The following is a 27,128-nucleotide window of genomic DNA, read 5'->3' as shown; positions in this document are numbered from 1 at the left end:
TTGAGTTTATTGGAAACATAAGGCATGGAAGTCATATTATTATATAATTAATTAAAAAGTTAAGAATAGTATTCCTGTTGAGGAACATCAAAGCATTTAACTGCATTATTCTTACTCATAAGTAGTACACGTTTTAAGAGTTGTTCTCATTTAATCCACTTTATATATATATATATATTTATATTTATTCTAGAGGAAAAAAATAAAGATTTCTTAAAAATCAATCCAGTCCCAATGCAAAAGCAGCACCAGATTTGCGTAAAACCCACTTGATTGCTTCACCTTCCTCTCAAGCTCTCTTTCTTTCTCCCAATAACTTGAATTCTAAGTATTATTTAGTCCTCATCCCTTTTAAATCATCAAATGTTATTCTTGATTTTTTTCCCAATCATACAATTTACACAGGGAAACATATCTAAAGACATATAAACCCACACCCTTCTCTCTCTCTCTCACCTTTCCATGTCCGAATCATTCAGAGGATCACGCTAGCTAGCGGCTTACTTTAACCTTTTCTTTTTTTTTTCTTCCTGTGGGTTAACGTTGTCTGTCCTACGTCCTCACAGGAAAAAACCCATTCTGTGTTTTGTCTTCTGATCGAAAATGGGGCGCCATTCTTGTTGTATCAAGCAGAAGTTAAGGAAAGGTTTATGGTCTCCTGAAGAAGATGAGAAGCTGTTTAATTACATAACGAGATTTGGGGTTGGTTGCTGGAGTTCAGTGCCTAAGCTTGCTGGTGTGTGTGTGTTTTCATTATCACATGCACATTTTTAACATCTGTATATGATGGATTCATTTGTTGGGTTTCCTTGGCCTGGAATTTGACAAAAATGAATTTGTTTTGCAGGTTTGCAAAGGTGTGGAAAGAGTTGTAGATTGAGATGGATAAACTACTTGAGACCTGACCTTAAAAGAGGAATGTTTTCACAACAAGAGGAGGATCTAATAATCAGTCTTCATGAAGTTCTAGGCAACAGGTAACTAATATTTATGGACCAGCGAACATGCAAAATTCTTTTTGTTATCTGATAAACCAAAGAGGTGGAAATTAATGGGGACTGATTGATTTTTTGTTGGTTTGACTGATTTCCTTGTATGGGGTTCCAGGTGGGCTCAAATTGCAGCACAGTTACCAGGAAGAACAGATAATGAGATCAAGAACTTCTGGAATTCCTGTTTGAAGAAGAAACTAATGAAGCAAGGCATTGACCCTACCACCCACAAGCCGCTAAGCAATAAAGTTGAAGTGAAAGAAGAAAAGAACCGTACAGATTCGGTAGTGCTGCAAGTCCCACAGTCTAGTGGGCTCTCTGCTAGCGCTGTATCATCCTTCGCTGCTCATGAGCCAACATTTCTTGTCAGTGATTCAGGTTTCTACGGTAGTGGATTGACAGAAGCTTCGAGAGATCAGTTTATCAACAAGCAAGTCTACGATCCTTTGGCTTACATTGAATTGCAGGCGGGGATTGATCCAAGTGGGTATAACTCCAATCTCGTACCACAATACCACCCAAGTGTCAGGCAATTTGATCAGAACCATTTTGAGACAAATTCCAGCTTCACATTCACTTCAATGCCAAGTCTAACTAATTTTGATCACGGAAACATGTCCGGAACAGACTTTTCTGATAATTCAGCTTCGAGAATAAGCACTTCTTTCCTCCTGAACGAGGCAAAGGAGAGTTCTAGCAACAGCTCAAATATCAGCAGTTACACAGGGTTCCAGATGAACAACATGGTGGAAAACGGAGCATTCTCGTGGGATACTGAGAACAAGTTGGACACCATGTTTCAGTTTCAGGTCAACGGGATCAAGTCCGAGGAATTGAAACCGGGTTCATGGCAAGAAGGGCAGGGGCAGCTTCACAACCACAACTCGGTAGATTTCAGTAGCTATCCATTAACATCGCTGTCAGAAGATCTAACAGGAGCAAATTTTGATGTCTTCCAGCAGATATGAACAGAACTGTAAATCCATTCTTTTTTCTTTCGCCTCTTTGAAAAACCAATACACACAGATGTTGATAGTACAGGACGACTTCTACTGAAAAAAGGTTTGGGATGAGAGTCTTAATTTACCCTTCTCTCTCTTTATTTTTATTTTTTTAATTTTCCTTTGGTTATTTTTCTAATAACCTGGTAGAGTGATTTAGCTGTTCTCTCTGGGGAGTTTTTCAATCTGTATTCTTCGTCAATTGTGCATTCTTTTTTTTTTTTTATTGGTTTTCTTCCTGTATTTGTTTTGAGAACAGTTGAAATAATGTACTTACAGTCACCAAGAGTGAAAACTACTAATTCTTTTTTCTTGTGGTCCTAAGCTTTCCATGGTGTCTAACTAACTACCATTATTACTATTAGATGCATTTATGGCTCTATTACCATGCCTGTCTTTTTCTTGCTTAAGCTAAACCCCTTTTCTTTGTAGTAGACAAATTTGATCCGAACCCACAATCCATACCAAAAACATCCTGTAGTCTTTTCTCATCTCAATTCAACACCAGAAACAAATTAGAGTTTCATTGTCATTGTTTTCAAACACCGAGATTATAGAAAAATGTCTATATAGTTAGATAGGAAAGGTAGGTTTTAGATTGTGATGTATATCTTGAAACCGCTGGCGGAAAATAATATAACAGGATTATCTCTGGCCCGATGTTTTCCATATCTCAGATGCTGATTTCCTTAGCCAGCAGATTAATATGATCCAGCTGCTGGCTCGCCAGAGGCCCCCCCCCCCCTCCCATGCATTCTCCGAGTCCCTCCAAGAGGCACCAATTGGCTCGCTGGCCTCTCTATTATTGGAGAGAGAGAGAGAGAGAGAGAAAACACTAGGACCTAGCGCCCCCCCGCCCCCCCCCCATGGACACCTTATGGAATTATAGATTGGTCCAGAAATTTTCAATCATCTATGGTTTTCCAAAGCTTTTGGAATGTTCATGCTGCCAGGATTGCTGTAACTTTTCTTAATGTACGTAGCAGTAACGTTAACAACATCTTATGAAAATAAATTCTGTGCTTGATTCGAAGAGATATGTAAGTATACAGTAGTGATGAAGAAGTGGCAACCTTGCAGTGAAACCAAATCGACCTTCCTTGAGGTGGAAACTAAAGAGACCCTGAAGGGGAAAAAAAAGAAAAGAACAGGAATCTACTGGTTTTTATTTTATTTTATTTTTCATAACCCATAATCCAAATTAACGGTATTTCTTCCTTTTCATCATAGGTTGTTGGTACCTAAGACATAACAAGTAGTGGGTCAATGTAAAATCAAGAATCCGATTTGATTTGTAGCTAAGATAGTGAAAAATTATACAGTCAATTCCATGCTTTCCTGCTCCAAGCTCGGAAAAATATATACCTTGATCAGGGCCGACATGGTCACCAATTCTATAATTTGAAAGCAATCTTTCAATTAATGCAATGAGAAACAGGAAACTCTATCTCCCACCCCCCCTCCCAAAAAAAAAAAAGAGAGAAAAAAGAAAGGAAAAACGAAAATTCTGTACCATACGCCAAAGTCATTATCACTTCAGTTCAAATATCTACTAAGATTTTTGTGGTATCTGCTGCATATAATTTTTTTTTTTTTTATTTCTTGCATGGCCATGAAACTACAGAAAATGCTTTGTTGAATCATCAGAAGCTGTTGTTTCATCAAGATCAGATGACCCACACACCATCACAAGTTCGTGCACCCCAAAATTTTGGATGTAAAAGATAGTGACAACCAACAAAGGGTCACAGTCCAGGGTTGTACTGATGCATTTGCAACCATTGGCTTTCCTTTTTCTTTGAACCCCTTCACACCCCCACCCTGTAGCAACGATGGCTCACTTCCCTCAGTGCTGGTGTCATAAAAACCTTATTTTAGTGGAAACCTGGGTTCAAACAAATTGGTCCTAGCTAGACACATTCCATTCTGGTTCACAATCCATCGTTTGACCTTATGTTTTTCCTGATTACTAATCAATGTTTCTATCTCAAATCTGAGCCACAAGGTTGCCTGTCTGCTAAAAGTTTTTCCACAGGCTAAAGCCCCTTTGGGACGTAAGATGTTGATTATATGAACTGTCTTTCTTTCATATACATAAGCTGAAAGCTGGAAAAATGGAGTTAATCAGCCGTCTACTTCAATGAACAGTATCATGGCTAAATGTCAATGGAACAAACATATTCAGGGAAATGACTTGATGATTGCACGTATGTACACAGTCTGAAATCCTGAATCCTTTTTGGTGGATTCAGAATCCAAGTGTACATGCCGACATCCAAAAGAGATTGTTTTACTTTTTGAATTCAACAAAGAAAGAAATGATCGGGTTGCAAAAGGAAAAAAGATTTCTGGGTACTAAGTGCTTTGCTCACTGGTCAAAAAATAAATCTTGCCCGACAAATCTTATTGGGCTGCTTTAAGTAATGATAAGTATTGAAATACCCAGTTGTATATATAATTGCACCGACGACAGAAATTGCAGGTCAAACTCATATATTTCAATAATTGAATCTATTTACGAGATAAATTAAGATATCAACACGTCAGAGTATCTACATTATTTGACTCAATTAAATAAAATTATGATATTTTATAATCGGATTCAGATAGTAAAATTACTAATCCGATTGTCAAGTTCGGATAGTAATTTTAAGATAACCACTACTTGATCGAATTCAACTATAAATCATAATTTTTAATATTAAATTTTAATTATATATATTAGTTTTAAAAATTTTTATAATTAATGTAATACTTATTAAAACTCATTAATAATTCTAATTAAAATTTTGAACTTTAATTCATTAATTTAATTTTCATTAATAATATACACGAAAATTGATTTTAAAGGTTTTTAAGCCGATGTTTAATGGATGCAGATATTTAATGAGTAGTGCCTAGAATATTCGAGTATGTATTTAAGCAACAATTAAAAAATTTAATCAAGTATTTATAAGATTTGAATATTCTAACAAATAATAAGATTCGAGTTAAAGTATCTAAAAATTAACAAGTATCCCAACGGTTGACACCCCTGGTTAAACGTTTGTCTTTTTTTCACTTTCAATTAAATTAAGAAAAGTTTTAAGATATATTCAAATTTTTTTTAAAAAAAATATAATATCTAACCCAAAAAATGGGTAAAGAAAAAAAGGACGAAAAGAGTATATAACCCAAAAAAGAATTCATGAAATCTAATAATAAAAGCCATGATAGAGAATCATTCCAAATATTGAAAGTGTTCCTTTTGTTACTTGACCCACTTACACAATAATGGCATAAAGAAAATAATTGTTTTTCTTTTCCTTTTTTTTTTTACAGCCATGTACGAACACCCCATTTGCCTCCCAAGATATTACAGATATGATTGCTTAGATCAATCTTAGAGGAAAACTGATAGAAAAATAAAATAAAATAAAGGAGAAAAGTGTATGTGTATATATATAAAAATATATTTATGAGATTTGTTCCTGTAAATGGAAATGGAAATGGACCCCCTGTGGCCTACGGGCAGGCACTGAAACGTGTCTTGCTGTTTACGTTGAGGCAGAAACGAAAGCGAGAGGGAAAAGAGGGGACGTCCTTATGGTAACCTCACTTTAATCCAATCTAACATAAGATTTAAAGAAGAAAGTGTAACTATAAAGGAAGTTCCACATATTTAATTATATCATTTCTCCTTTGTACTTTCCTTCATAAGCTTTAAGCATTCACATCATTTCCGAACAAACTTTGTATCTTTAGGTTTGTACCCGGACGAGCTTTAACTTTAACAAAAAATTAACAATAAATTTAATAAATCAATACCGGCTAGTATTCTTGTTCATGTGATATATGATGTGATTTGATGAGATGTATGTCATCGTCACGACAATTTTCATGTCATATATCGTGAGAACAGAAATATTAAGGTTTGATGATTGCAGGAAATGTTGTAATTCTAGAACCTCTTTAATACATAAGCCTTAGGTCACATAATACCATCTCTCCAATGCGTAAAGTCCTGGAAAAATGATCTTGGAGAAATAAAACAACTATCATTGCTGAAAGCAACTCGGCATGGAAGGGGACTTTCTAGGATAGGAGTATAAAAGTAGGGAAAACGAAAGCCTTTATTGCAGATGAGTTGGGACATTTGCATGGCCAGAGATACGTATAGCCATGGCTGACCCAAGATTGGTATAGGTCTTAAGCTGTGGGTGGAATTTAATGAAAGATTGAAGGGGCTACGACTGCGGAACTAAGAGGGGAAACATCATCCACTCACAATTCGATTAGAACCGTGAAGTGCAAGCATTTCAATGACAGTAACAATGTTGAAAGACCCAAAGAGTTGCCTCTCATCAGCCTCGTGGTGCTATTGGTCTGGGAGCTTTGCCAACAATAGGAAAGCTCATAAAGAAAAGATATAAACGATGTCAAATATTGGAAAGAAAAATTGACGCAAGAAACATTAGCTTGCTTGGTACTTCACTTTCCTCTGGATTTGATTTGATTTCAACGTCACAATTAAAGCCGATTTGCCTTTCAGAAAGGACACAGAAAAACTCAATGAAGGTAAAAGCTAGAAAATGCTGAACAAAAATCTTCTGTCTTCATTTGATGTCCCGTTTGGTTGTGTCTAGTAAATTTCTTATCATGACGTCCACTGTTACCATTTGGTATTACGGTTTAGAATTCAAGGTTAAGTTTTAGAGTTTTTAGTTATTAGTATAAGACTTGGATAGGAATGGTAATGGAGAGATTACGCGATCTCGAGAATGACATTCAAGACAAGTATTGACTTTGTATTACATTATTTCCACCAGAAATATGGTTAACTTGGGAAGTAATGGAGAGACTGCAAATTGTAATGATAAACGAGAAGATTCTTCATGGGATTTAAGCAATCATAAACATGAAAGGGAGGATGGAGCCTTAAATTGCATAGAAAAAGGAACATTTTAGTGCTTTTCTTAGGTTTAAAGTTTTGTTATATAGCTTCTCATCAAAGATAAGTTACCTAATGACAAGCATGGAACAAATGAGAAAGAAAAGGTGCTTTCCATGTCTCCATCGGTTGCCCCATTGGTGATATAAAACCAAGAGACTTACAAGAACATGTTTCATCATTGTCTGTTTAGATGAATTCCAAATCGCTTTCCAACCCCGTTAGTTTTAACGAAGGTTGGTGGAACTCACATTTCCTTGCTTGTAACTGAAATTTCCCTCATCAAAACATTGTCTCTCTCTCTGTCTCTGATACCAGGTAACAGCTACAAGCAGAGTAGGCTGAGCATAACTCTTCCTATGTGAAACAAGGGGCACCCTCTCAAACATGGATCTCAAAGCAGAGTTGTATAGTTTTGAAACCCAAGCCGTGTAAATATTGCATTGTGATTCAGGCACTGTTGCATCTGCCCATATTAGATGGAGTAATGGAAGCTCCATGGCATCATATTTCCAATTCGGAAGGGTGAAATGGGTGTCATTTCCTTTTATGGATGGGACTGATTTCTTTACATTTGGGTAGAGATGGTGAGTGTTGAACTCAAGCTAAGGCCACAGCCAGCCATGGAATCATAACCTTAGCCCATTAAGGCATCCATGGGTCGACTCAACTCAATTACTTTCAGCTTGTTGGGTTTGGCACGATGGGACCAATCCTTCATGGTCTTGCCAGAATGGGGCTTTTGATGGTCTGTCTCTAAAGTCCAACCATCACTGTGTTTAAGATCAAAGTTGAACATTTTGGGCTCAACTATAAGTGTCTTTGGTTTACAATTTTATTATACTCAGATATAAACTCTTATATGGATGAAAATATGTCACATTTAGCATGTGATTTTAATGACTATTGGATTCATGAGCAAATAACACATTCTACACACACTTGAATGCTTAACCAATTTCGCCACATATGAAAAGATCATACCATCTCTCATGAGTGCGAAAAATATCACTTGACTATGAACTAAACAATCTTTGAAATCTCCGTTTATGAAATCTTTTCAACGAATATAAGAATTTGTCTAAATAAAAATTATAAACTATACACTTATTTAGATACAATAAAATGATAGATTTTTTTTATGAAAAAAATTGGGATAATTTAAAGGTTTATTTAATATTTTGGGTGGAAATTGTGTCTAAGACACTTGACCAATTCAGTTACTATTTGGTAGCACAACCTTTTATAGATCTTCAATCAATTTGTGGCTTTGCCATAGGGATCAAAAGGACAGAAAATGTAGTTTGTGGAGAAGCCTCCATAAACATGCATGTGCCAATGTCCATGGTGAATAGAATCAGCCAACTTTTGGTTTGGTAGAAATATCCATTGCTGAGTGGAAGGAAGAAGCATTAACATGATCACCTCAGTGAGTACGAGTGGTTGCAATGCATCTCCTCCTGGCCTCACAGTAACAAAGAAAAGCAGATATGACATAAAATGCCCATATAGCTTTGACTAACATTGTTGGATGATCTGGACAGCAACAAACAAGTTTTCCATAAAACAAACCCTTCAGCAGTATCTTCTGCTAACTGCTATCAATGTTTTCACAATTCAGGGTTTCACACAAACATATCCTCAAGCCTTCGGCCTCAACGAGGAAAAGATTATACTCAAAAAATAGAACTTGGCAAAACAGAATTAGGTATAGTCTATGAGGGGAACATCTTAGTTTACTCGTGCATTTATCGAATGAAACAATAAAACTCGTATATATAGGATGAGATTCTATGTAACAGCAAATATCTAAACTGCTGAGTAGAGACAACCCAATACATGTCTTTGTACTTAAAAGCCAACGGACAAGCAAACTGAGCAGCACTAGTCTTTCAGCAATTAAAATGCCAGGAAAACTTTCGACAAATGACAGAAGGAAAAAAGACGAAAGCTCCATTGCGGCAAACACAACTATGCATTTGGCTTTGACTGCTACAAGTGCAGTGAAGCTACATACCTGTCTGGAATGTCATAGCTGAATTGCCACCCGGAGTCCGAGCACTCTGCCACGAATAATAGCTAGTGACAGAGTGGCTTCAACAGCAATAAAAAAAGACATACTTTTCCTGCTTCAAACCATTCATAGAAAAGGCAGTTCAGGTAGATCAATTCTCTGCAAGCCTTGGCTTTTGCAAAGACCATACATGACGTCAAAAACTATTAACAGTTGAATTCCATCACTGCTTACCATGAAAATCAGGAATGGTCCTTCATAAATCTGACAAACAAGTTATAACAATGATTTAGCTCATGTACACCTCTACGATTTGAAATGACCCTGAAAACTCCACACTTACGGCTCAGAAGGAATCAAAGAAAACCAAAGAACTTCTCCATTTCATCCATCTTGCAAAATGTCCTCTCCATCAATTTCCCCATCCTCTTGGATCAAGATACTAAAATCGCTCACTAAATACACCCCCCACCTCCTCTCCCCCTCCCCCCCCCCCCTCCCAAAAAAAAAAAAATAATAATACAGACTGAAGCTCAAAACGATATGTGTCACTCAATGAATAAAATCTTTCATTTCTGCAGATAAGAAAAAGGAAATATTTTGATAAAATCTAAACCAAGAATTTCAATATTAGTTGCAACATCTGTTGCAACCTCTGTATAGTCCACGGATGAACAAAGACTGGATTGGCAAGAGTCAGCCAATTTTGATGCTTCATGAGTGTTTCGGATTTTGGAGCCATCATATGCACGGTGGAGAAAAACACAAAATGTCAAAAATCACACACTTAGGTATTATACAATTTCTACAAATTATTACAAAGGGTAGGTCACTTATGAGTTCTCAATGAAACATGCAAAAGTGAGTGAATACTCTTCATTCCTTAACATGTCTCAAATTGCAGTATTGACCATGCTGGAATCTTCTTTTGATCTAAAAGAGCATTATGTTTTTATCCTATTCCAGTAACCTTCATTATCTCGTCTATGACATTTTTTTCATGCTATCACAAAATGAAGAACCTTCTAGGACGATAACCAAGCAAAAAAACACAACCATCATAAAACTAAGATAACAATTCCATTGAGTAGGGGAAGAAAAGAAGAAAGATACAAATAAAGCAACTAATGCAACCACCACAAAAAGTCCACGTACTGAAGGAAGAGAAAAACAGGAAGAAGACTACTTCATCTAATATGCCCTTAGGCACGACTATTATCAATGCAATCAAGAAACACTCTGAATTTATAACAGAAAAACCAGGGCAAAGAAAGCTACCTACACGTTAAAATATGTGGTTGAATTATAAATCAAATAAAATGATAAGAAAGAAAAAGCAAAAGAATTTAATAAAAGGTTCAAAACAGTGTGATTTGATGATGTAGTAAAGATAACAAGCTCATACTCAATTTGCTTCAAGGAATCAAATAGTCACAGTCTACTGACTAACAGCATGCTAAGATCACTGATTAAAGAACAGAAAATAGAAACTTCATTTCTAGTTCGAAATTACTTACCATCTGGCTCTTGAAAAGTTTGCAGATAAAAGACAACAACAGTGCTAACTGAAATAGATCTTTTCACATCTGTGCACAAGCATTTTGAAGAGGGGAGAGAGAGAGCAGAAAAACATGGAACATCAGAGAAAGAGATTGTGATTCTTTAAATTGCATTGGGTGACAAAATTTTGGTAACTTTTATGCAATCAATACAGATACACTTTCCATACATACATTCACTTTGTTGAGGACATATCAACACCATCATCAAGATGATCAATCAATATCATGAATGACCAGTCATCATTCATTTCGAATCCCTGAACCTCTCAAGTGTCAATATGTTCATTGTATGCTATAATCAAAGAGATATTCATACATTTGAATCATCTAAGCAGCTAAAGGAGAAGCATTTAAGGTGCAAATGATTGCCTGTGGGGATGGCCTCCAGCTTGGTAGAGTGTCAGATGATGTATAGCTTTAGCAAACAAATCCTTCAAGTCAGGATACTGAGCTATGACAGAACGAGCAGCCCCTTCAAGAGTATTCAATGCCCGGGCTTCCTCAAGGGCCTTGCTGTTGCCGGCATTCAATGCCAAATAACATAGTAGGACAAGTCCATGTACTTGAGCTTGATCATTACTCTGTAGCAACCTCATCAACGATGGAACCCCACCAAACTCAATAATTGCCTTGGAATGCTCTGAACCATTGAAATTATCTGGAGAAGCAAACTTCCCCAACGCACAAGCAGCTTCCATAGCTACTTCCACATTCCTATTACTAAGCTTATCAACCAAAGGACCAATTATTCTCGTTTCCCTTGCAGGAAAAGTTCTAGCCAAACACCCAATTGACCTAATAGCCGGAATCTGCAATGTTGGACTGCTTTCTTCCTGAATTACTTTCAAGAGCTGATCCAAAACCGCTTTTGCAGCTGGAGAATTAGTCTTAAAAGCTGCACGTCTAAGATCAGCATTAAACTCCGCAACTGCTGTAATCTCCATAATTGTCATCAAGCAGTTAAACTGCAAATCCCCTTTCTCTTTCTCTACAATTTTTGCCAAACAAAGCAACCCTCTCGTCTCTGTAATTTTCCTACTCGTCAATAAACTCCCTTTGGACAGCTTCCACAAAGCCTCTGCACAACTAACTTGCAACTTAAGCTTCACCTCAGGACTCTCTGCTTCCCTCTCTTTCCTATTTCTGCTACTCCCATCCGAAAATGACGATGTATGAACCGACAACAATTTGGGATGCCTCAGGGAATTGTCAGTCATCTCTTTATTCATTTGAATGATGGAATGAATACTAGCTTTCGCAGTTTGTGGCTTAACAACTTCCAAAACCATATCCATAGACAACAAAGAAACTAACTTTCTCGTCACATTTTCTCTGACAAACTCTTCGCTAGCAACCAAATCCATCTCCGCCATTCTTGCCACCAAACTCGCGACCATTATTTGAACTTTCATTTGAGCCTCTCCCAAAACCCCAACGATTATAGGAATTCCCATTACATCCACGATTAGCCTAACTCTTTCTTCGTCAGTTGCGAGATTGTAAAGCGCATTTGCCGCCGCGATTTGCGCTTCAGGGGAAGCTCCCTCTTTTAACAACTTCAGTAACGGTGAGACCCCGCCTTCTACAACGATCATTTTCTTATTGCGGTCGTTATCTTTGGCTAACGAAGCAAGTTCGTTAGCGGCGTCGACTCGATCTTTTAATGGGCCCATGTGGATCGTTGAGATGTAAGACCAAACCCAAGCAAGAATGGGGTCGTTACTGGCAACTGGAGGAAGGGTAAGATTGGTTCCGTCCGAGTCGAAAAGCGAAAGCAGCCAACGCATGTCGCCGATAGAAGACTCCAGAAGATTCGAAACTTTGCGGAAATCGGCGGTTGTCGTGATGGAGAATAGGTGGCGGAGGGGACCACTGTGACGACACTTGCGAGTAAGGGAGAGGGCACGTTCGAGGGTCTTAGTGATGTCGGAGGCGATACGGCGGACGGGACGGTCGTAGACGGTGGCGTTGGCTGTGGCGGAGAGACGAACGAAGGAGCGGAGCATCTGGGAGAGACGGTCGACTTGTTTGGCCAGTTCGGCGCATTCGAATTTGGAAGACTCGGCTTCTTGAGCTGATTTGATGACTCTGTCCGCTAACATGATTGGGAGAGAGAGTTCTTGTTGAAGGGTTTTCGTTTTCTCTTCCTCTGCAGCTGCAGTTGCCTTAGCAGCGGCGGCGGCGGCCATATTTATGGTTATATCTTACTCTCAAAAATTTGTGGGTGAGTTTGGGTAGTGAAGAACTGCGTCTGGAACTCGGAAGAGAAAGCAAATCAAGCAGTACTACTGCAACTGTGCACTGGAAACTGAATTTAGAGTACAGCACGGGTCAGAGATTGAAAACGGAAGGTTCCGGTCGGTTTATCGCATTCGTTGTTTTTATATATATAATATATATAATTTATTTTTTTTTCTTTAGTACATATTTTGTATTATTTTTTATTTTTAAATTATTTTTTAGGTGGGAGTCTAGGGAAGGAAATTAGCTAGAAACAGCAAATCGGAAATTTGGTGCTGACCATATAGAAAAAAAAAAAGTTAATTTTGAAATATTTGAATTCAAATTAAATTAAAATAATTTAATTATTCATATAAGAACTTGATTGAAAATTTTCATTTAATATTCAACACAATTATTAATAATTAAAAAAATTTTGAACTCGCACGCAAACACCTGTTTAAATATTAAAATTCAAATCCTTCTTCTCTAATTACAAAGAAAAATTTTGAACCAGAATTCAAAATTAAAAATTTAGTTTAAAATTAATTTGTATGTATATTATTAAAAATTAAATTAATAAATAAAAAATAATTCATAAAAATAAATTAAAATTTAAAATCAAATTCAAAAAATATTTCATTAATTATAATAAATTTATAATTAAAAAATAATATATAAATTTTGGATATTGATGACCATTATTTAAACTACATTCAAACTCGTGACAAGGAAAAATTTTAGAATTCAAATTCAATTTGAACTCATATAAATTATTTTAATATACAATCAAATCAAGTCCTACAATACATGTAGTTTATAAAGTATCTATTGTCATTCTTAGAATATAGCTTTTAATACTTTTTTTTATGGAGAAAAACGGAAAGCAAAGCTTGCGTTTGAAATTTAAAACAAAGGCCGTACAATAAGCAATATTTTTTAATTAAAGCCTCAGCATTTGTTCAACTTTACTGGCCAATAAATAAATGAAAAACCAAGATTCCGTTCTAACTCTGGCATCTCGTTCTTGGGTAGAAGTCATAAAAATCTAAAAAGCTAAAAATATAATTAATATATTTTATTAAAATATTCAACACGTACTAGTCAATTATTATAAATTAAATAAATAAAATATTCTTTGATACATGGTATAAAGCTAGCGATTAAGTGCTCCGGTTATGGAGTCTTAGAGCTGAGTGCGCAGTCTAGTCAATGACCAGTATTTTTAAAGTAAACTCCCACCAACAATAACAAAAAATTATCCAAAACAACTGAATGACAAGTACTTTTTAACTCTATTTTCAATTATATATTTGAGCTATTCTTTACATATATTTAAAAATTATTAATAATATTTATATATAATATATTTCAACATTTAATGATTAATATTTCGATTGATTTATTATAAATTTTAAACACAAAAAATCAAACAAATATAACAAAATAAATTACATTTTTTAACCTATTAATACTAAAAAATTTTTAAAAAAGAAGCCAAAATAATTTATTTCAATTTAAACTGAATCATACTCGTCACTACTTGTGTCGATCGGGCCAGTAACATCTGGCCAATGGTCCATCGAAGTGACATCTGTCAATAATCACTCAATCATAGGCATTTGAATCCAAAAAGCACAATCATATAATCAAGTACAAGGACAAAGTTCAAAATTTGAGACGTAACGACTAATTGGGGTAAGTTGTAGCATTGCACCTAAATTTCTGTGGGCAATACGCTTTGGCTGTCTGGTCACAAGCTTCTCCGCCTCATACAAGTGCCCCATGGAGGTCCAAGCAATGCACCCACTCAACCCTACTTGTACTTTGTGACCTAAACTCGTAAGGCCAGCATCAATGCAGGGAAAAGAATAGTGGGAGTACAGAAAATGAAAAACCCCACCACCCCCACTCCACAAGGACAGACATATACCAAAATTGGAAAAAGACGAAAAGTCCAGATCAGGATATCGATGTTCTACTACACAGGGTCGAATATTTCGTTGGAAGTACGTAATAAGCAAAACATGGATACAACAATTAGTTTTTGATGAGTTACTATGATTGAACTAGATGGAAAGAGAGAGATCAATAATATGTAGATATGCTATTGAAAATTTCGGACAGCATTCGTATCCACACAACACAAAACGCTTGATACTTAAATGAGGAGTTGCAAGCATAAGAAGATGAATAAAAACTAGGCGGGGGTAGAACAGAACCGGATTCACTCTTCCATTTGCTGATTCTCTTCCGTTTGTGTTTGGGAGACATTGACTTTGATTTTTGGAAGGCGAAGAGACGAGTCTTGTGCAAGTGCAAGTGGGGCTTTGACCAAGTGGATGTCCTGCTCCAATTGCTTTCTTGCTTCTTTCTGCCTTTGGATTTTGCCTGTCTTAAGCCTGAAAAGAGATTAAAATATGGGTCATTTAGTAAACAGCGTCTTTCAATATCTTTTAACATGCAATGAAAGGAAACCAACCTGTTTTTGATGTGGTCAGAAGACCTGTCTGATCTGATTTTAGCAATCTTTTTAATGGCCTTAAGGGTATTCTCTGCAATGCTTCTATCATATCTCTCTGGCCTATTACGCTTCCTCTCAAACTCAAATGTTGAATCCTGGAAAAAGAACATTACAGAAACAGATATTATACAGTTGTTCTTGTTTAAGCATAGCAGAAATGCAACAAAAAGTGCAATAAAACTAGATAAGCCCATCTTTACCTGAGTCATGTCCTTTCCGTGCAAACGCCTGTAGGCCTTGGTCCATTTCACTTTGCGCGGATTCCTCTTCATCTTGAAGTTCTTGTGGCATTTGGATCTACAGAAACGGAAAATCTACAAAAGGTTGGACCATCAGAAACTAAAGACATGCCAAACAGCAAGAACAACATCAAGTAGGGAACATTGGTTAAATGATTAATTGATGCCTCTAATCTGGCATGATCTTAACACTGCAAATTTTGGCTAAAACTGGCGTATATCTTGACACTGCTAAACATATACTAGCACATATAAACTCAGGCTGCTGACACATAGCACAAGCATATAAAGCAAACGAGCTTAAATATGTAGCATTATAAGACAATAAACATGCATAAAAAGAACAATCAAATAAAGAAGATATAAAGCAATATAACATTCAAATGGAAACGAAACAAAACGAGGAAAAATAAATTCATAGAACATAAAAATAGAATCACTTACTTTGGCATCATTGCGAACAAATTGAATACCATGCCCTGGATATACGGTGGAGGAACAAAACCAGCACTTCTCTAATCTCATCTTATTCCCAAATTAAGATACAAATTCAATTCCCTGAAAAGAAAATGACAATCGCAACATTGTGAAAATCATGTCATAAAAGAGAAGAACAATCACCTAATTACCAATAGCTAAATAGCATTGCAAGCTAAACAAGTTTAAGGATACTTAAGCTGACAAATAGCATGAGAACAGAATCAAGCATAATGACCCTTCCGTTTCTCAAATTCTAGTTTTCCAGCTTTAGGGTTTATCATTGCAGATTAGTAAAAAAAAAAAAAAGAAGAAATTCAAGCTATTTATAATCATCCAAGCGAATCTTAATTATATGTAAAAATAATAATTTTAATTTCCAACCCCCCTCTCTCTTCAGTACCTAAACCCTAAAAAAAATGAAGAAAAAATAACAAAAACATAGGAGTTAAAAAAAAAAGAGAGAAAAAGAAGAAAAAAGAAAGGGATTCATCGAGAGAAGAGTAAGGCTAACCGCTGTATCGTGAAGCTACCGTCGTTTTGATCGGAGCCTGAACTCCGAGAAATGTTGGGAGCGAGGCGGAGGGAGAAGGAGGGTAAGTCGGCAGGGTTTAGCAGTTTAGAAGAAGAAGAGGAGCTGCGGCATAGACGTAATGAATAAGAACGAGTTTAGGGCAATTACTTGGGCTGGGCCTTTGGGTCAATAAACATTGGCCCATTTTATAAGATTAAATACTTGCTTTCAAGCCCAAATTTGAAGGCATTTAGCGTTTGTCATCACAAAAATATTACCGGATGAGCTTATTACTAAATAAATAAATTTTGAATTTATATTAGATATACTGTCAATTGTATAATATTTAATTTTAAATTCATAAAAAATTTTAATTTTATCTATTGAATAAGATGAAACATTTTGATGATTACATCAAATATAAATCCTCTCATGAATATGTATGTAAAACTAAAAATTCATAAATTTTTTAAGATAAATATTCTTAAAATTATGAATATTTATGTTCTAAATTTATTAACAAAATGACAAAGTTTAATTTTTTTACGTGATTCAATTTTTCGACCGATGACCTACATCCGTTTGCAGGTACAAAAAATAAAGAGTAAATTCAAGAAACCTACTCCAGTCGTTTAGCTTCATCTCAGTTTGCCTTAACTTTTTCCATTTGAAGGAGAATAAAGGAAAATTAAGCTTTTTTTTTTTTTTTTTTGCATGAGCAGTGAAGGAAAATTTGAAAGGTTATTGTTCCTAAACAAGAATGGGGGCAAATAAAGTACCCACTTATTTCATATTATTCATCCAAAACCTAATCGAAACCGATTAAAACTATCATAAGTATTTGCAACCTAACCGAAACTGTTTAATGATATTCGTTAATTATCTGAAATTGTTTATTTAGTGGATATCGGTTTAAAAACCCGGATCCGACTTGACCCAAGCTGAAAATTCACTTTGGTAAACTCGCCAATTTTACCAAAAAAAAAACCATTAAATTGAATATGAAATAAAATATCAAAAATAAATATCAACCATGAAATGATTTAGGCAAATAAAAAACCATGAAAAGATAGGCATATAATTGAAATCCTAAGCAGAGATAAAAAGTAGACAAAGTTTGCAAATATGATGATAGGAATTTGTTTCCCTACAATTTGCAATTTCAATTATCCAAAGAAGGCTCAAGGCTCTCATCTCATTCTAGCACTAACAATTTGAACCTACTCATCAACTGGAATTTGTTTACCTACAATTTCATTCCATGTACGATTTCGGAAAAACTTCTCAGCCCTCCTCATCTTCATCAGCAATGCACAAACAATTGGAATCTGCTGATGAACAAGAATCGACACATAAAAAAAAGATTTGAAAAAGTTTCATGTGAGACGATATTTTTCATTTCATTAAAGTATTGATGTAAACTTAGATATCTAATTACCTTCTACTTCACTGCTCTTCCACAACCAATCATGTGAGCACATCAATGCCTCCAAAGTGTTGGGATGTAGCCTACTTCGATGAAGACTAACCACCCTCCTCCCACTAGTACCAAAGGTTGAATCAGATGAAACAGTGGAAACAGGGATAGCAAGAAAATCTTTAGCAATCTTTTGCAAAGTAGTAAACCTTATCCCCATTGTTTTCCACCAACTAAGAATATCAAAATCTCGAGTCCATGGCAAAATAGGTTCATCCAAGTAATGATCCAACTCACAACCGACATCCACATTAGTAGAAGACTCACTCAGAAAGGCAATCAAATCAGAAGGTATGTCCTCCGAGTCAAAAGTAGGACCATTTGAAACTTGAAGAGATGATGCTTGGGAAGAAGTAGGAGAAACATGTGATTTACGTTGGTACTCGTGAAGCAATTCATAACAAGTTCTCTTCACTTTCTCAATTTCAAGCAGTGCATTATCACCATATATTCGATGAAAATAAAACTCCACTGCTTTCAATTTATACCTAGGATCCAACACAGCTGCCACAGCCAAACCAACATGAATAACATTCCAATACTTCCCAAACTTTTCAAACATTTTAATTGCCATTGAACTAATAACCACATCATCATCTTTCGCCCATTTCACCAATGCAATTCTTAGTTGACAAATTTTCCTAAAGTAACAATTTGCTGTAGGAAACTTTGTTTCAGAAAACAACTTAGTTGCGTAATCAAACATGCCAACTTTTCAGCAATATTCTTTCCCATCTTCCAATCATCATCAGTAGGTACACAAGTGTAGTGTTCATCCCTCAGTAATAATTTTGGGAAAAGGTCTTTGTACCATATGGCTGTTTTAAGCATCAAATAAGTTGACTTCCAACAGGTTTTACAATCAAGACCCAACTTGTTCAAACTTGAAATCTTTGCTTGACGAGCCACAGCTTCAAAATTGTCCACTCTTGATGGAGTGGCAGACCAAAATGCTACACTATCACGCATTCTCTCAATTGCATTTTCTACTAAAGACAACCCATCTTTCACAACAAGATCCACTACATGTGCAAAACATCTCACATGAACAATTTTCCCATCAAGTAAGAGTGAACTACTCAACTTATCCACTATAATAGAAAGCATACCATCACCAGAAGTGCAATTCTCAACTGTGATAGTGGAAAGTTTAGTCTCTATGTTCCATCCCATCAAAGCATCCATCAAATTTTGTGCAATAACATCCATAGTGCGAGGTATGGGCACATAAATGAACCTAAATAGGTTCCAACAAAACAATTAAATCACACAGAACTGATAAATAGTCATATATTAGGATGAAAAACAAGAAGCAAAACCAATTACCTCAACATACGACTTTGCAACACCCAAGAGTCGTCAATGTAATGAGCAATGACAGACATGTACCCTTTCTTTTCCTTTGAAGTCCACATTTCCGTAGTGATTGCAAAACGGGTATTCAAGCCTTCAATCACATTTCTCAATTTTGCCTTCTCGAAATCATAAATTTTAAGGATATCGCCCTCAAGAGTCTTGCGAGAGCCCACCTCGAATAGAGGTTGGAGGCTAGCTGAATACTTCCTGAATCCAACATCATCGACAATGGATAAGGGATACTCGTGCATGATAATGGCACGAGCCAACTCCTTTCTTGAAGCTTCTTGATCAAAGGTGAAATGCACAACCCGAACCTTCGCACCCCAAAAAAATTGCTCTTGACTTTCTGTGGACTCACCTGTATCTTCACTCATCATTCTAGTACCTAACCCTAATCACAACCCCTCCCTCTTCAGTAGAGACAAGTAAGGCTAGCCCCTTTATCGCGAGACCATCGTCGTTTTGGTCCCATACTGAATTCGGGAGTGGCGCGGAGGGAAAAGGGAGACGAAGAAAACTTGGGTTGGGCTGGGCCTTTAAGTCATTAAGTATTGGCCCATTTAATAAAATTAATGTTTTTTAATTGCTTTGAAGCCCAAATTTGAAGTCTATTCATTTTATTTATTTTACAAAAGTATTTGCATGATAACAAAATTACATTCTGATGAGTTTAAATTACAACTATATTTTAAAAGAAATTTATAATAATAATAATAATTAGATAAATAAGTCTCAAGTTAGTATAGAGTACTCATACACTATTATTTAATCACAGGCTGTTATCGCATAAATATAAATACAACTTTAAAAATTATTTAAGATAAATATTTTTTAAAATTATAAATATTTATTTTTAATAATTTTTAAATTTATTATCCATGTATCAACTGATAATGTATCGAATTTATACATTCACAGTCCAATAAATATAAACTCACAAGTTTTTATTTCGATAATCGAATAAAACTATTTAAAATTCCTTGCATTAAATGAAACATCCACCTAAAGAAAATCATGTTATTCGATTCTTATGATCAAAGTTTCATTTTTTTTTCTAATTACAAATTCTATTATTGTTTTTTGTGATTTTAATTGTTTTTATACAATAATTTATTAGTTCTTTTTTTTAAAATAAATAATTATACAATTAATTTTACTTAAAATTATCAAAATATGAAATATTTTTTTAATTGAAAAAAAAAATTTTAACCCTACTATTTAGACACAAGATAAATCGAGATGAATCAAAATGTTCGAGTGCTAATAAAGCAGGAAAAGTTGAAAAGTATTGTTTTCCTAAAAGCAAAAGATGAGATAAGGAGTCAAAATCAGTTTGAGAGATAGCTTTTTCATTATGGCTTCGCGACACTTCCTCTAAGCGTGCTTTGCCTTTCAACTTCACAAAAAAAGGAGCACGAGAAAATTAAAAAAGAAAAAGACATGACCGGATTTCTTTTTTGAAAAATAAATAAAAAAAAAAAGGCCAAGAAAACGTTCTCACAGCACATGGTGGAACATTCCTCCATGTGTAGACTAATACAATAAATATTCATAGCAAACCTTTCAAACATATCCTTGTACACAGAGAGAGAAGACACTCAGAAACAGGAACAAATTTAGCAGACGGTTTATAGATGGAAATTCTACAGACACTCAAGGATGGAATGTTCCGAGAGTAAAAAAGAGAGAATGTGTTTAGAGATGTAGCACACCTCCCTCCTCAGAGCTTTGCCAGCAGACCATTCTGAGTAGACTTGGGTACCACGTTTTCTTTAATTTCGTTGTCTTTGGTATCCAATTCGCAGGCATTGGGCGGGACATCCACAGCAGGAGAGCAGTTAAAGAATCCATGCGGCTGCAATCACAAACAACGATCACCAATATATCAACATAATTTTATTAATAGAAAGGGCTTAAGTTTTTGGTGGTGAAAGCGGAAATGGTTACCATTAGCATGAAACCAATGTGCTCCACTGGCATAACAGGCCAGTCTTCCAATCGAGGGACATGGGTAATTCCAAAAACATACCTGCAGTGAATGCATTTCTTTAATCATCAATCAAATAATAACATTCAAATAAATCTAAACTCAGAATGGTCTGTCAAAGTAAAACAGATTAGCGAAAAATATATTTTGATTTGTTTGTTGGAAGATTTTGAAAACATTCAAAACCCCGAATTTTAAAGAAGAGTACAAACCATGTTCATCATCATTAACTCGACATGGATAATGCCTGAGATCGCGTCAATGGTTTATATGCAAGCAATTGTGTGGCATAAAGGGTGTAAAACTGATGCTTCTATAACAAAATAATAAATGGAAAAGAAAGAACAATTCAACCAACCAGAGAACTATATCAGTTTCCTCTAGAGGACGATCCTGCTTAACCCATGTAGCCAATCCTTCACCAGCACGAGGATTTTGATTTGGAAACTCTCCCCCAGGAAACATCTCATCAGGAGCATACCGTGTAACCCAAAGGTTATGCTTCAAGAAAGCAGCTCTTCTTAAAAACTTAGCCTCAGAGCCAGCTAGAGGTAGACAGTTCGAACCAGGTACAAGTTTGTAGCCAGTCAATTGACCAGTCCTGTTTACTGTTCTAGTATTCCTCACCTGGAGTATGTTACAGCAACATATGCATTCACAATTAAAATTGAGCACGTGAACATAAATTTCTCATTTATAACATAAAAGGGAAGGCATGAATGAGCTTGCGACATTACAATTTTAGATATAAAGGAGAACAAGTCACATACCAAACATCTTTAGCTTTCATCAGCATACTCAGACACACAACTCACAAATGATAAACAATTTAAAACATGCACTCTAAGACAGATCACTATTACTTTTATTTCTGGTAAAGGATAACCAGAGTCAAAACCCCCAATCTAAGCAGATCTCATTTGTATGTTGAAGCACACCCATAAAATACTTAGTCCAACAGTAAATATGTTCGTTCTTAGTGCAATCAACCACTAAAACAACATGCAGGATGCAGTAAGTATGAAGCTATAAGCAAATAGTGATACAAATAAAACCAAAATTTACACGTCAAAAAGACAATTCACAGCCATAAGCTAGAATGTTTTCCAGAAATACATGAGTTTTAAGGTGAGCTGAGGACTAAAAGAACTCACAATCAACAAGAAAATAAAAGCAACATTTTTTTCCAGAAAAGTAACAAGTTCATTGAATATTTTTAAGTTTGCAAATTAATGGATGAAAACTAAATCAAGAGTTTGAAAACCAGATGACAGAAGATATTTTCCACAAGAACTGATGGAAACAGAAATACACACATGGAGGGAGAGAAGGAGAGAGTTCATTGTGATTACTAGAAAGCATGTGACAATAAGAATACTAGACTCACTTTGTGTGGAAGGAAAAACAAAAGTCACTCGCTACAAATATGTGGAGAACATAAAAGATAAGTATTTCTATGCATTACATGAAAGCAATTATATATAAAATCAGAGAGTCGAAATTCACCACTGATAATAAGGAACTCCCAAGGCATACTAGGAATAGAACAGTTAACCCAAACAAGCAACACATACAACCAATTCGACACCAAAGATAAGTAGTCCTTACAATCCAATGGCGAGCTGTGAAGGGGTTACAATCACGCATTGCTTGCAGTTCAGTTTTAAGCAGTGTCTCTTCCGCATAGAATGCGTTGTTGTGAACATTATTTTCCCCAGGCTCCTCGACTTTTGCATTAACCTCAACAACCTAGGAAATAGTAGAGATTATGTTATAGATTATAGTGAAGATTTTAGGAACTCAGCAAATACTAATCTGCAAAATTCAAGACAACATACCTGATTGAAAGCTTCACCAGGTTTGCAATCAACAGCCATGTCCATACGAGCAACAAAGAAGTGTTGATGAACTGGTGCATACAAACCTGGGGCAATCATAGTACCATATTTTCGAAATTCTCCAGGCTGCAATGCTCCTAAGCTAAGAATTCCAGTAAGCTTAACTTCAGCTTCAATCTTTCCATCCTGTAGTGACCAATGACTAACAAGTCAAGCAAGACCTTCAAGGAGCATACAAAGTTCAACCAACATAAAAACTTCCCAAGAAGAATATTGATTGCAGTTTTACACTAGGGTTGAGAGAGGAAAAAGATGCAAACAACTTACTTAAATGAAACACAGCTAAGATTCATTAGTCAAATTCCCTAAATGCCCCTTAAGACTTCTATTAACTTTTCCAACAGAAAACCCTTTTCAGTTTTAAAATGATATAGTAGACATTCCATCTTGGCAAGAGCATTAAGCATACATGAAACTGCCACTAGACTTGCCTGATAAAAGTGCCAGTAAAATCCATACTCATAGTTAGCAACAGTGCATATGAAAGACACTGTTAGCCGCCTAGACCTTCGAACTTCTGCCAAACCTGTTCTCCAATCTTGATGCTTCCATAAAATCCCATGATCCTCTTCATGCAAACAGACACAATTTTCAATGGTTTCAACACCTCCAGTGAAATTTGTAAAGTGAGCGTCAAAGTATTTGATATAGCCCAAACAATCACATCCCTATAACAGCAAATTTTTTTGTACAAATTTAAACTTTATTAAAAAAAAGAGCACTATATAAATTCCAAAATTTTGAAATATAAAGAGCACACAGAATAATTGTTAAACCTTCTTCAATGAATGTGCATTTTTTCCAAGGCCATCTTCCCCTGCATCAAAAGCATTTTTCCGGTAATGTGGATCATTTGGATCCCCATAAGGCACAACCATCTCCACGAAACTCAATCTATGAGCAACAGGCCTTCGTCCTCGACTACCATCAACATATGCAACAGAGTATATAACCAAACCCTCCTTTGGGGTGAAACCAATACGGAAATTCCACTGCCAACAACAGACAAATAAGGAGACCATTTAGATGAGTTTCTGAATTTAGCAAGAAATATAACTAATTGAACAAATCCACACCTACCTTCTGCCACTCTACAAAGCACCCATTAACTCGAAAGCTTGGACCTTCAGGCTGAACAATCTGTAAGGGTTTCACATCACTTCGATCGACACCACCTCTTGTTTCTCCAGGAGTATAATTCCTCAAAGGATCAGCCAGAGGTAAGGGAACAAACTTACAGTCTTCAAACTCAATCACCTTCATCTTTTGCATATCAACAAGTACATAGATTCCCTCAACAGGGCGGGCATAGCCATTTTCCATGGGACAGTCACTCTCTGTTCTACAGAATATAAGTGGTTTAGCAAGTCTTCTGCTAGGAGCATCAGCATCACTATGATAACCAACACACCTGTCGCAAATGGATGTAAACCCATAAGTATAAGTACAAGAGAACAAGACAAATAAAAGTTTGAGGCAATTATTTCATGTACAAATGAGATGCAGATTTAACCAACCAAGGATCAACCATCACAAGTTCCATGTCCTCAATACCCCTCTTCTTCATTGCCTCTCGGAATGGAGGAAAGTCTTTTACAACGGCTTCACATTCAGCATATTCCATAGCATCCTGGAAGGAGTTCAAAAATGAGAAGCAAATGTGAAATTGTAATGCCTTCACACAGTATAATTCTCTATAAAAGAAGTTTCACTAAACTGCAATAAGTCCAGAATTCTAAAATATAAAGCAAAAATGTCAATGGCAAGAAAAAGATGTACCATAGGAGGCTGAACATCTGGAACTACTTTTGATGATATTACTTTTCCCCTGTGATGTCCTCCTCGAGTTACTGCATGTACTTCTGATAACTCAACAATCCATACACTTGTCTCATTAGACTTTTTGTTATAGACAATCAGTCTAGCTCGCCTCGGAGGGAGCTTGGTAGGGATCACCGGACCACCTTTGGTCCTGGGAAGTAAAGAGGGTTGGAAAGGTGGGAAGAAATACGCATCTGCCAAAGCAACAACATGCTTGTCTGGCTCCAAAAGAACCACTTCAACAAAGCGCATGCCATCTCTTACCTGAAAGAAAAAAAGATGGAATATTACTTAGCTCAATATTTCAAACAATATACAAACATCAACAAATCGTAGAACCAATTATTTAAATTTGACATCATGGAGGACATAAAAGAGAGCCATTATAAAGAAATTAGCAACCTCGGGAGTGGCTCCAGCAGCCCTGACAGTAGCAACTGCAACAGAGATTTCAGCAGCAGATAACGGGTCCAAAGGATGGCTGGTTTGAGCCCTCGGCAAAATTTGGATCCCTGCACAATCAAGGCCACAACTTTATTGAACCCAAAAAAATGAAAAAAGAGAAAAATCTATGTCCACATCGGCAATTGAAGACCTAAAGTGCCAAATATTCAAATACCAGCAATCCAGCATAACTCTCAAACACGTTGAATTAAACACAACCTTGTTCAGGTTATTCATTTTATTTTTTTTTCTTTTCTTTCTTAAGAAAATACATAAGTTAAAAGAAATTAGTCAACAAGCAGCAGAGAAAGATATAAAATAAATAAAAATGAAAGGTCAAAGTGAAGCACGAAGTCATTAACTGATCGTCCTCTTTCCAAGAAGTCTTGCACTTCCAAATTCTTTCAGAATAACAATGAAAAAAAGAAATACACATGCATTTGACACAAATGAAAACCATATTTAAATTTTAAAAAATCACAGTCTAAGATCAATCTTTATCCAGACTCTAATTAATGATATCCGCGAATGATTAATCCACGGGGGACGAGATCATGCAGTAAATCCAAAAAAAAATCTGAAAAATAAAATGAAATAATCGAAAGAGAAAATCATAACAGTAACATGTAAAAACCGACACGATCTAATATGAAGATCATCCGAAAGACTTAACACATTTCTTACAACCATATAGACGAGAGACAGAAAAAGAGAGAGTTGCCTTTGGTGGAAGGAGCGGCGGTGGAAGTATCAGGAAGAGAATCAACGGGGTGAATCAACGACGCCATGGCAGCTTTGGTGGCGCGTTGATCGTCGCGGCGATCCCTAGACGCGACGGTCCACTCCTGCACCACATTGGCAGCAGCGGCAGCGGCGGGCGCGGCGGAAACAGCAGAGTCGACTGCGCAACACGAAGAAGGGGAGGAGGAGGAGGAGGGAGAGGAAGAGGCAGATGAAAAAAGCGTCGCCTTTTTCTTAGCTGAGGCCATTGTAAAGGGTTCGCAAGCTCGCCAAATCCACCGCAGTAAGTCTCAATACAATCTACTGACATACAGCAAATTTTTCGCTCTCCCTCTCTCTCTCTCTCTTTTCTCTCTCCGAAGTTCAAACAACCTTCAAGAATCTTCCGATATAACAAAAAACGATACAGGAATAACAAGCTTTTGATCGCAGATTCGTTACGAGCTGGTTTGAGCGGCAAATAAACTGTAATTATAAAGACAAAAAAACGCAAAAGAAATATTAAAGAGCGAAACAAAACAAAAGAGAAAGACACAGTGATGGGGGGGAGACTGCAGAGAGCGAGAGAGAGAGATGGACAGAAAAGGGCAGGGAAGGGCTTTATGTATATATAAGAGAAAGTACGGGCAACCACGTGCATCGATCTCACTCCATCTATCTGTCCTTTTTGGCTTTTTAACCGTATATATCTTAATTTCATCTTAAAATTTTATAAATAAATTTTTATTTTGAGATAAACGATAATGTAAAAATATTATATATATATATAGACAAAGCATCAAATATAATTTAATTTTTAAAATCAAATTTTCTTTCAAAAGTAAAATTAAGAAAAAGAGAGAAATTTTAATTATTTTAATTTAAATCGATTAATACTCGTCCTAATAACTCTTAAACAAGATGCTTACTAAAAAAGTTGATAATTCAC

At 36.0% G+C, this 27,128-nt stretch overlaps 4 protein-coding genes and 1 long non-coding RNA gene across 6 annotated transcripts; 1 reads left to right on the top strand and 4 right to left on the bottom strand.

Annotated features, from left to right (window-relative positions):
* The first annotated feature begins 228 nt into the window (after positions 1–228).
* On the top strand, positions 229–2,317 carry LOC18603988 (uncharacterized). Its single transcript, XM_007036272.3, has 3 exons — positions 229–736; positions 848–977; positions 1,108–2,317. The coding sequence occupies exons 1-3, from the start codon at positions 604–606 to the stop codon at positions 1,958–1,960; spliced, it is 1,116 nt and encodes a 371-aa protein (XP_007036334.1). The 5' UTR covers positions 229–603; the 3' UTR covers positions 1,961–2,317.
* Positions 2,318–8,670: 6,353 nt separating this feature from the next.
* LOC148763437 (uncharacterized) lies at positions 8,671–9,378 on the bottom strand. The gene is made up of 2 exons (XR_016025410.1): positions 9,281–9,378; positions 8,671–9,201 (listed from the first exon to the last, which is right to left on the bottom strand). It is a non-coding gene; the product is annotated as an uncharacterized LOC148763437 (long non-coding RNA).
* A 1,198-nt stretch (positions 9,379–10,576) lies between these two features.
* LOC18603987 (uncharacterized) lies at positions 10,577–12,873 on the bottom strand. Its single transcript, XM_018118436.2, has one exon. It carries the CDS (start codon positions 12,686–12,688, stop codon positions 10,850–10,852), a length of 1,839 nt encoding a protein of 612 aa, XP_017973925.1. The 5' UTR covers positions 12,689–12,873; the 3' UTR covers positions 10,577–10,849.
* A 1,932-nt stretch (positions 12,874–14,805) lies between these two features.
* Positions 14,806–16,601, bottom strand: LOC18603986 (Ribosomal protein L24e family protein). Of its 2 annotated transcripts, none has more exons than XM_007036270.3 (5): positions 16,474–16,601; positions 15,927–16,040; positions 15,444–15,557; positions 15,202–15,338; positions 14,806–15,121 (listed from the first exon to the last, which is right to left on the bottom strand). In XM_007036270.3, exons 2-5 carry the CDS (start codon positions 16,005–16,007, stop codon positions 14,947–14,949), a joined length of 507 nt encoding a protein of 168 aa, XP_007036332.1. In that variant the 5' UTR covers positions 16,008–16,040; positions 16,474–16,601; the 3' UTR covers positions 14,806–14,946. The 2 variants fall into 2 exon arrangements, with proteins under 2 accessions (XP_007036332.1, XP_088660302.1); XM_088804176.1 differs by having other exon boundaries at positions 15,927–16,041; positions 16,454–16,586.
* A 4,201-nt stretch (positions 16,602–20,802) lies between these two features.
* LOC18603984 (amine oxidase [copper-containing] zeta, peroxisomal-like) lies at positions 20,803–26,773 on the bottom strand. Its single transcript, XM_007036267.3, has 12 exons — positions 26,181–26,773; positions 25,418–25,527; positions 24,974–25,279; positions 24,712–24,824; positions 24,275–24,605; positions 23,971–24,186; positions 23,626–23,862; positions 23,135–23,320; positions 22,905–23,045; positions 21,655–21,923; positions 21,257–21,338; positions 20,803–21,164 (listed from the first exon to the last, which is right to left on the bottom strand). Exons 1-12 carry the CDS (start codon positions 26,446–26,448, stop codon positions 21,030–21,032), a joined length of 2,394 nt encoding a protein of 797 aa, XP_007036329.3. The 5' UTR covers positions 26,449–26,773; the 3' UTR covers positions 20,803–21,029.
* Between the last annotated feature and the right edge of the window lie 355 nt (positions 26,774–27,128).

Source organism: Theobroma cacao, chromosome 3 (genome assembly GCF_053813885.1).
Source record: "Theobroma cacao isolate CCN51 chromosome 3, ASM5381388v1, whole genome shotgun sequence".
Lineage (NCBI taxonomy): Eukaryota > Viridiplantae > Streptophyta > Magnoliopsida > Malvales > Malvaceae > Theobroma > Theobroma cacao.
The sequence above is the reverse complement of the archived record's forward strand: the minus strand, read 5'-3'. Positions and strand labels throughout refer to the sequence as shown.